Here is a 10145-nt window from a genome sequence, read left to right as displayed (position 1 = left end):
GAACGGCCGCCCCAAGCACCTGCTTGAGAAGCTGGTGCCTGGAGCCGGCCCTGCTCAGTCCCAATACTGACCATAAGTTTCAAAGCCCTTTCATCTGTGAACCATGTTCACGGCTGGCCTAAGTGAATTCAGTATTGAAGTAAACGGCATTGTTCCTATTTCAGTCAGTGATGGGTTTGGCCCCAGGTTCATTCTTAATTTAATTACTCAAAAAAATCCCAGATTCTAAACGCCTTCAAAGTTCCTGCAATATTACCATACAGGGGTGGGTGTGGGTGGATATGTAATTTCATATTTTTATACTGCTTTTAAGTTATATTAAATCAGGGTAAAAGGGGAATTTTACTTTAACTACACAAGCCATATTATGCTCACTTTCAGTGTAATGCAAATTGTACATCTCTCTTCATTTTTAAAGTGAAAGGAATCAGCTTCCATGAAAGAGTTAAGCATGTCATGTTTTAAAAAAAAAAAAAGGATATAGGGGAGGGGAAAAAGTTAACAATGTGATAGTGAGATTGCTAAGAACTATTTAAAGCTAGATCACGCTTTGGACAAACTCCACCTCATAATTTGGAACCACAAGCATAACCCCTGCAAGGGAATTCCACCCCATCTGTTACTGGCCTCAAAGATTTGAACTAAAGGGGAGCTGCACACGGTCTCAACAGAGCTGCAGCAGAACTTAAAAACCCAAGAGTACTAAAGTAATATCCACTTTTGCTTGTAAGTAATCAGCAGGGATGTTGTTACTGGGGAGTTTAAAAGCAATGAAGAGGAAGCAGCTTTTCTGGACAATGTTCTGTGTTCTGAGCTTGATGGGTGAGTATTAAACATAAAAAGGCTACATTTATGGCTACTAAATGCGTTAAGCACAAAATAGAGTAGCTGGGGGGTGGTGGTGGAGGCGAAATAATGAACAGGGAAATACCTCTCTGTACTACTGCTCCTTGGATAGCAAGGTAGGGAAAAGAGTGAGTACTATAAGTGTGATATAATGTATGTTCAATAAAATTGGAGCCGATTTATGTGGAGAGCATTATATTGAGGACATTATATGTAGAGGAAGGACACTTCCCCAGTCCATTTCCCCCAAAACAGCCCAAAATGAGTGTTCTGAACAGGAATTATTACAGCTTTAAGCAGAGTTGGGAACCAAGATCTGAAAGCATCCCATTAGAAACCATGTTATAAGGAAGATGTAAATGTACGGAGTACCTCTAATGAATGTGTGTCATTTGTTGCTCTGCATTAGCCTAAAAGGACAGAGGTTTCTAATTTGTGATGATTATTTTATAGGCATTAAACACTTAGTTAAAAAACAAGTGTAACTACAACACCTGGTATTATAAAAAATCTGCCCGCTTCCAAAAAAACCTTTGCTTCCTCAGATGAACTCTCTGTGACTATGGGGAATCCTCCACCCTTCTTAATTCCACAAGTAACACTCAGCACCAGGAAAAAAAAAAAGAGAGAGAGAGAAATTCTAAGGATTTTTGGTGTGTACGTTTTTGTTTTGTGTAGGGTGTTTTGTTTGTTGGTTTTTAGTTGTTTTTTTAAAGCAATATTTAACTTTTTGATAGATTTTTCATGTATTTAATCTAAAACCAAAAATCTTAATACTAATGAAGATTGGTGTAATAAATTATAAGGGGACTTTTTTGTCTGAATATGTTGTATTAGAATAACATCCAAGATCCTGTAGGTATCCAACCTACTTTATATTCCCCTTTATCAATGAAATGTGAGATAGTAGATCCTCTTAAATAATCAGTTACATTGTGCTCTTCTGTCTCTTGTTTCATTGCTAATATTTCAAAAAGGATCAGGTTCACTCCTCTATCAAGCTGGCATGACATATTGCTCGTTTGAGCCATTTTATCTCATCCTTTAGTATGCACTTACAGAAAGTGCAGTATGAAGAAACCTTTAAAGTGTGTTTCAGCATTGTATGACTGTCTGAGGTGTGTGGTAAGCAAGGCTTTTGTGCAACAGCATACCTCTGGAATTAGAAATCTGAGTCACTTGTGAGATGAAAAAAGGTAAAGGCAAAATTATCAAGTGATAGGATTTGGGGGCGGAGGGGAGGAGGGTGGGTTATTTTTTAATTTTGTACCTGCAATGGACTTTGAGAGAAAATGCACATACTGTAAAATATGATACCTTTTAGTAGCCAAGCCAATACTCTGCAGTTGTACAGGATATTGCAGTGCTTTGCAAATAGTTAATTAGTTTCCCACATAGACTCATAGACTTTAAGGTCAGAAGGGACCAATATGGTCATCTAGTCTGACCTCTCGCATGATGCAGGCCACCTCCCGCATGATGCAGGCCATGTCTGGCTGGTTGGTCTTGCCCACATACTAATGGTCATATTTAGGGTCAAGAAGGAATTCCCCAAATCAGATTGACAGAGACCCTGGGGGTGGTTTGCCTTTCTCTGCCAAATGGGCCATGGGTCACTTACTGATTCAAACTAGGGTAAATGGTGGATTTTCTGTAATTTGAAGTCTTTAAATCAAGATTTGAGGACTGCAGTGACTCAGCCAATGACTGTGGCCCCACTACTACAAGAATAGGGGTGTGAGGTTCTATGGCCTGGAATGTGCCAGAGATCAGACTAGATGATTATAATGGTGCCTTCTGGCCTTCAAGTCTGTAAGTTTCTGAACACCCCAGTGAGATAGAAAGGTATTATTTCCATTCCATAGAAGAGTAAAATAAAGCACAGAGAGATTAAGGGCATGATTTTCAGAGATTCTGAACACTTGTGTTTCTCGTTGACTTCTGTTGGAGCTGAGAGTGCCTAGCACCTGTGAAATAAGTCCCTAGGTGACATGTCTCAAGGTTCCACAGTGAATCAGTTATACAGGTGAAAACAGAACCCAGGAGTTCTATATCCTAGTTACTTATCTTAGTCCATAGACAATGCTGCCTTTTTGTTGGCTTCTAGTACATGAGCTTTTTCAGGTGTCCACAAACTAGAAGACTATATAAACTCAGTGGCATGATATTAAAAACCAGTTCCTGCAAAGGAAGTGGTTCTGGCCATCAATTTTCAAGCATGTAAGCACAGGCTCTATTGCACATCTCTTAATTCTACAAGTTATTTCCCCTTCCTCCTTTCTTAGCCCTTCTAGTCACTTGTTACCACAATAAGCTGCTCCGAAGGCCTTATTTTCATTCAGGAAGACTTATAGCAGGTGCTGTGCAAAATTTGGTCATTTGCAGGGATTCATACAAATAAACCTTTTTGGTCAGGAGGAGATAAAGGTCTGGGAACCTGTGACAGGTTGTTACCCCCGGGATGCAGTCTGGGAGCCGTTGGAACCGCTGTGCCCCCTAACAATTTAGCGGGGCTGGTCTCTCTCTCACACTGCTCTGCTGGTGATTCAGCCAGCTCTCCAGGCCCTGTTATCACCCAACACAACAGCAGGTGGCACCACACACCCAACTGAGTTACCTGAGTGCCTTACTTAAGCCTCTCATAGATTCATAACGGAGCACAACAATTTCCTAGCTCCCTGGGCTTGCACCCCTGCTGGAGTATAAACCCAGAATGAGCTTGCATTGCACAGTGCAATGCAAGTTCATTAATATAGTTCACTTCCCACTCGATATGGGAAAGATATGAAAAACCAGCCTGTGTTAACCAAGCTGAGATTTTCCCAGACACTTCACTTAAAGACGCACTGGTTAAGATAAAACAAGTTTATTAACTACAGAAAGATAGATTAAAAGTGATTATAAGTGATATCAAACAGCTCAAAGCAGATTATCTATCAAATAAACAAAAATGCAAACTAAGCCTAATTTACTAGATAGATAAGATTTGCATTAGCAATCTCTCACCCTTACTGATGATATAAGCAGTTCACCAAATTTCCATACACAGGCTAGAAATCCCGTTAGCCTGGGACCAGCACTTTCCCCTGTTCAGTCTTTGATCCTTAGATGTTTCCAGGAGTTCTCTTGTGGGGGGAGTGAGGCCAAGAGGTGATGTCACTCCCCAGCTTATATAGTTTTTCCATATGGTGGGAACCCTTTGTTCCAAGCTAAGTCCCCAGCCCAGCTTGTAGAAAAATACAGGTACCAAAATGTAGTTCAGAGTCATGTGGTCTGGTCACATGCCCTTGCGTGCCTTGCTGAGTCATAGCATCCATTACTCATAGGCTGGCTGAAACGTTACCGGGTGAGGATAAACCTTTTCCAAGGTCAGTTGTCTTTGCTGATGGGCCATTAGCACTGTCTAGCTTCTTCATTGTTGTACCTGAAAGGCTAGCTGTGGGTGTTTTCAACTTCACAACATCTTTCAGTAACACATACAGTACATAGCAAAACTATGTACTGGGGGGGGGATAGCTCAGTGGTTTGAGCATTGGCCTGCTAAACCCAGGGTTGTGAGTTCAATTCTTGAGGAGGCCATTTAGGGATCTGGGGCAAAAATCTGTCTGGGGATTAGTCCTGCTTTGAGCAGGGGGTTGGACTAGATGACCTCCTGAGGTCCCTTCCAACCCTGATATTCTATGATTCTATAACTTTGCATACAGTCCAACAAGATAATGTTCAATTCTTTTAGAATGATACCTTACAAGGCATACCTTGTACAAGATGCCACATAATTATATCATAATCATATTACTATGCTGAATGTGGGGTGCAGAGTATCACAGAAACCACCAAACAAATCAAAACAAACCAAAACACCTGGCTTGGGGTCAAACTCATCCAATTTCACTTTGTTTCTACCTGAAATTCAGGCCCCAGCCCATTCCAAATTTGCCCAACCTCTCACTGAAATTTGCCCAAGTTCTAGCATTGCAATAAAATCACAAACCATATGAAAAGTTTATGCCCATATGCACTGACAGACTTCTCCAAAATCACTCTATTGTGTACCATGGGTCAGTCAGCAAAGGGTCAGTGGCATGCAGACTCCAACCAAGTCACCTGTAGTCCACAGCTAAGCTAATCTCCCTTCCCTGGAAATGGATAGTAACTCTGGAGACCCTGTCTGTCTTGCCCAACACCACTGAACTAGTTATAAACAGTTTCTTATCTCTTTGTGCATTGCAGCAGGATCTTTACCAAAGAGAGAGAATTGAGATTTGGTACCATAATATCTATGAAAACATCAATTGAGAGTGAAACAATTCACATATTTAGAATAAGAAAACAGTAACGTCAATTGTGCATTTACAACTCAGCATGCTTTTGCACCTATGTGCACATAATGCAGAACTCATATTGTTCCAATGGGCCAGATAAGTACCTAGGTTGCTTATCGGGAGAGAGAAAGACACACCTTCTGCGGTAGGTGCTGTAGTGATGTAAAGGCACTTATTCCACTAGAAGATGTTCCATCACCTTGCTTCCTAGTTGCTATGGTGCTGGAATAGGACTGTCCCCAACTTGTTTAAAATCATGTTCATTAAGGAAGGAACAATTTGTCTGTCACGTCATAGTTAAGTGTAGGTCCCTGCATAGTTCTGAGGACCTGCAAATTGTTACTGACCTCTGAGCTGTAGGTGTTCAGCACCTCTCTGGGTCATGACCCAGCTCAGATGCACAACTTTAACAAAGCAAACATCTCCTAATCAATTTCCTTGTTGATCTCTCCCTTGGCTTTTAATCTTGTTTCCCAGCAACATTTCTCCACTTCCGTGCTAGACAATAGAAGGATGCCTTTCAAGAGCTATGTACAAATTGGCTTATATAGCAAGCTAAGAATTCCCTCTTTCCCACTGACATATAGTAAATGAAAACAGAGCAGCTCTATGCTGTTCCAAAGGAAAATTTATTGCCATATCTTTTCAGACTCTGAAGTAAGATTAGAATAGGTTCAGGGTAAAAGCAAATCCAGAATCATGAAACACATTACTTGAAGGCTAATAAGGAGTGATTCAGTAGTTGTCTAATCTAAATGTTAAACTATAATTCAGATTTATTCCCAGGGCCGCCCAGAGGATTCAGGGGGCCTGGGATCTTCGGCAGCGGGTCCCAGAGCGGAAGGACCCGCAGCTGCTGAAGACCCGGAGCGGAAGAAGCTCCGGGGGCCCGGGCCCCGCGAGAGTTTTCCGGGGCCCCCGGAGCGAGTGAAGGACCCCGCTCCACGGGCCCCGAAAAACTCTCATGGGGGCCCCTGCGGGGCCCGGGGCCTGGGGCAAATTGCCCCACCCCTCTGGGCAGTCCTGTTTATTCCTATAACAATTTATAGTCTTTCCAAGAACTGCTTTTCATACATTTTAGATATTGTACTTAAGGTTCCATTCCTGGCTCTGCCACTAACCTGTTTTGTTACCTTGAGCAAGTTATTTCACCTTGATGCTTCAAATTCCCTATTTGTAAAATGGGGACCATGATACCTTTTTGCAAAGTGTGTGACGTTTATGTATGAAAAGCGCTATATAAGAGCTAAGTAATACTATTGTGAGCTGCTAGTTGGCAGCTGGGCTACATTTCATAGCTGAGCTAGTTGGATGCATTCCTAGCACCATGTCAACCTATGGAGTTTTGAAACCTTTGAACCCCACACCGTCTGAGCACTTTTGAAAATTAATCCCAAAGTGATTCACCCACGGTCACAGAGTGGCTCCATGGCAGAGGCAGGAGTAGAACCCTTTTCTCCTGAGTCCCCTCAAAACCATCTATCCTCTCATTTGAGCATTTGCCTAAGGCTATGTCTACGCTACCGCAGTAAGTCGACCTAGGCTATGCAACTCCAGCTACATGAATAATGTAGCTGGAGTCAACGTACCTTAGATCAAGTTACCGCAGGGTCTACACCGCGGGGGGTCAACGGGAGAAATTTTCCGGTCAACTTACCTTACTCTTCTCGTCGGGGGTAGAGTACAGGGGTCGACTGGAGAGCGATCTGCAGTCGATTTGGCAGGTCTTCACTAGACCCACTAAATCGGCCACCGGTGGATCGATCTCAGAGCGTCAATCCTGACTGTAGTGCAGACATAGCCTTAGAGTCAGAAGCCAAAATGTCCCTTACCCATAAGGGTGTACAAGGGTGCTGTGTATCCCAGGAACTGCTGCATTTCAGCCAGTGCTGTATGTAAATATAACTTGCATTATATCTTGGGATCCTTCTGAGTGAAAGCTGCTAAGTGGGAAATATTTGTCCACAATATCTACTTGGCCTTTCTAGTTTATTTTTAAGTGCTAAAAACAACTGATACATGCATTTTAAAAATGATGGGGGGGGGTTACTTTGGTTTGTACATTCCAGCTACACCATCAAAGGGGTAGATCAGGAGATCATAATATGGTGCTGAATCACTAGAGATGGGCAAACCTGTTAGTTTAAAATAAAGACTTTTGCCTGGGACTTTAATCAAACCCAAACCAAACCTTTGTTGACATTTAAGGAACATTTCTGTATGCCAAGATTCAGCTCTACGTGATTTTTACATGGCTACAATATTAACTGCAAGAATGATGACGTATATACTCTAGAAAGTATGCACTACCGGTGGACAGTGCAGTGAATTGTCCTATTAGTGCATGTATTAAAACTTGTAGATGGTACACTAGTGCAAGACCCTGTATGTATTTGTACCTCATGCAAACTATATGTGTTTGTACCTAAGAGTGTGGTGCTGCATCACTATGCTTCATATGTCAACCTGTTTCTGCATGTGATCATCCTCAAGTACTTATTCTTTTACCAAGATCCTGCAAAATAAAGGAGTTTAAGTGCTGAAAATTGGTGAGGCCAAGGAGGAATGATAATTCAGGTTCAACTTCTTCTAGAAGGCTGATTGTCATAAATATACAAGCCACAAGCATCATAGAAGCTGCCTGAGAAATAGGGCTCCTAAGGTCAGTGGCTTATCTAAGAGCCAACTTAAGTCAGGCTACAAGACAAAGCAAAATCCCTCTTTACTGGCTCTGACTGAGCAGGGTTAAGTGTTGATTGGCTGACTCTGCTCACGGCTGACTGCAGTGATGTAATGGTTTGAGTTGTCAACCCTCCTCCTTCCCACATTCTCTTTGCTCTTTTCTTTGTGTCATTCCTGACTGCAGATCCACACCCATATCCTGTCTGGGACTGTGTGGAAAAGGGGGGAAAAGGGGGATTTTATCAGATATTTCCAAAGGAAAGGGAGCTCCACCCACTTGAATTCCTGCCACATGGCCGGAGAGGAGTAAAACTAGAGCTTTATGAGTAATGTAGCTCAAAGTCCCAAAAGGTGCTGCTTATTGTAGCTGTTGGCTTAATGAAAGGCAAACATTGAAACCTGGCTCACACTGTTGTCGTTCTGTTCTGCCCTCTTTCTCCACTGCTTCCCCATTCCGACCAACAGACCAGGTCCTGAATCACAGCCTACTGACACCCAATGCACTTACTGTACCTGTATACTTTGACTGCAGAAGTGTAGTCTTAGAGTATGTCTACACTGCAATTAAAAGCCTGTGGCTGGGCCATGCCAGCTGACTCAGGCTCACGGGGCTCAAGCTAAGGAGCTGTTGAATTGAGGTGTAGACGTACCCTTAGAGGACCAGGAACTCCTAAGTGCTCATTTTGGTTCTGCCCTTGTGGCTTTAGCTGTGTGTCATTTAAGCTCTGCCTCAGTTTGTCTATCTGTAAAATTGGGCTGATACCTACCCTGCAAGGTTTTTGTAAGGATTAATAGTTGAAGTCTAAAGTATTAAAGCAGAGATGAACTTGACAAAATGATTGTCAAGTGATTTGAAGATGAGGTGTACTATATAAAGGCTAATTAGTATTGCCATCCTAGAAGAGGCAGCTACTTCCACAGGTTGTACATTAGTCATTGTGAAGATGCAGATGAGAGGAAGAAAATCCTGTATTTAACTGCCTTATACTACAAAATGGGATACAAACTGCTGAGACTGCCCCTTGTTGATCTGAGTCTGTTCCTTTACTGTAAAGAGATGGGTGTTGGGTAGGGTTGGGTAGCACTGGTGCAGAACTCAGGTGTGGATGATGAGGGTAAGTCAATTAAGTTTTGTTGTGTTTATGTTGTTGCTGGGTTATTTTATTTGATCTGGGATAAGTGCCAGATCTGTTTATTAATTAGTTTTATCAGATTGTCAAGGATGTCCAAAGTACTGGATGGATCCTCTTTTGTTGTAGGGTAGTAAAAAGGTGACTAAAATAAATATTTGTGAAATTGTGTCCCCTACAACTAATTTGGAGGTGAATTCTCACACAAACTAAGTTATCACTCCCTTCCCTGCTGGCCTTACTAGACTTTGATTGCTTCATGCTTAAAGTTTCATTTGGCTTTAATTCTCAAGTCCTTAATAAAATTCACACAAGTTTTGCAAAACTAATAAGAATGTGCTGTGCAATAAATGATTGAGATTTTTAGCCAAATGCCACTTAGGCGTGGTATCCCAGTTCCCATCTGCATTGTTAGAGACTTTTTTAGTCCTACAGCTTCAAAACACTTTGATACTTCTTGTATTAAAATGGTTGCATGTGCTGGAGAAGCAAGGGGAGAAAAGGAGTCGTAATAAAACTGAGCAAATCCGAAGGCAAATTAAGGTGGAGGAAGATCCAGTCCTTGTTTTATGATACACGTTGGTGCAAAGATTTTGGCCAAACAGCTCTTGTATTTTTATAAACATCTGGAAAAGTTCAAAGGTGTTTGTCTGGGTGATTATGGCCCTTTGGGAAGTCAAGTAAAAGGAATTATGTCATTCTAATGAGGTAAAGTTTCCTGCTGATGTCCATGTAAACACAAAGCCCTGTGAAAAGGAGAGATTTAACATTACGTTAATTATTATTCTGGGCATGACATCATACCTCCTGGTTGTGATTTGTTATCAGGAAAACTCAGTGATTTAACTTTTTTGAATTGGGCTCCTTCCTGGAAAGAATATCTCTTTTGTTTAAAAAGAAATCTGGCCAAAACCAAAACCCTAGATCCAAACACCCCTGAACAGTGTAACAATTCAGATTTGGATGTGAGCTTTGCAATTCAGTCCCATCTCTACTTTTAAGGTGTCATGGAAGTGCATTTCATGGGGGAATGGTTAGTTTAGAGGCTGGTAGTAGGATACTCATTTTTCTGTATCACAGTAGGCTTCCATGGGGCTAGACTTTCAAAAGTGCTCAGCACCCAGTGCACAGGCAGCATGGTAACCTTTCCTGAAAATCTGGGTAC

General features: G+C 41.8%; 1 protein-coding gene across 2 annotated transcripts in view; it reads left to right on the top strand.

Moving 5' to 3' along the window:
• The first annotated feature begins 553 nt into the window (after nt 1-553).
• Nucleotides 554-10145, top strand: part of CD34 (CD34 molecule) — a 30022-nt gene continuing 20430 nt past the window's right edge. For both annotated transcript variants that reach the window (XM_026661125.1, XM_026661127.1), the window contains exon 1: nt 554-822. In XM_026661125.1, the coding sequence (XP_026516910.1) occupies nt 744-822 (79 nt within the window). In that variant the 5' untranslated portion in view covers nt 554-743. The remainder of the gene's footprint in view (nt 823-10145) is intronic.

Source organism: Terrapene carolina, unplaced genomic scaffold, assembly GCF_002925995.2.
Source record: "Terrapene carolina triunguis isolate 2854851 unplaced genomic scaffold, T_m_triunguis-2.0 Scaffold926, whole genome shotgun sequence".
Classification (NCBI taxonomy): domain Eukaryota; kingdom Metazoa; phylum Chordata; order Testudines; family Emydidae; genus Terrapene; species Terrapene triunguis.
Note: the sequence above shows the minus strand (reverse complement) of the source record. Positions and strands in the feature narration are given on the sequence as shown.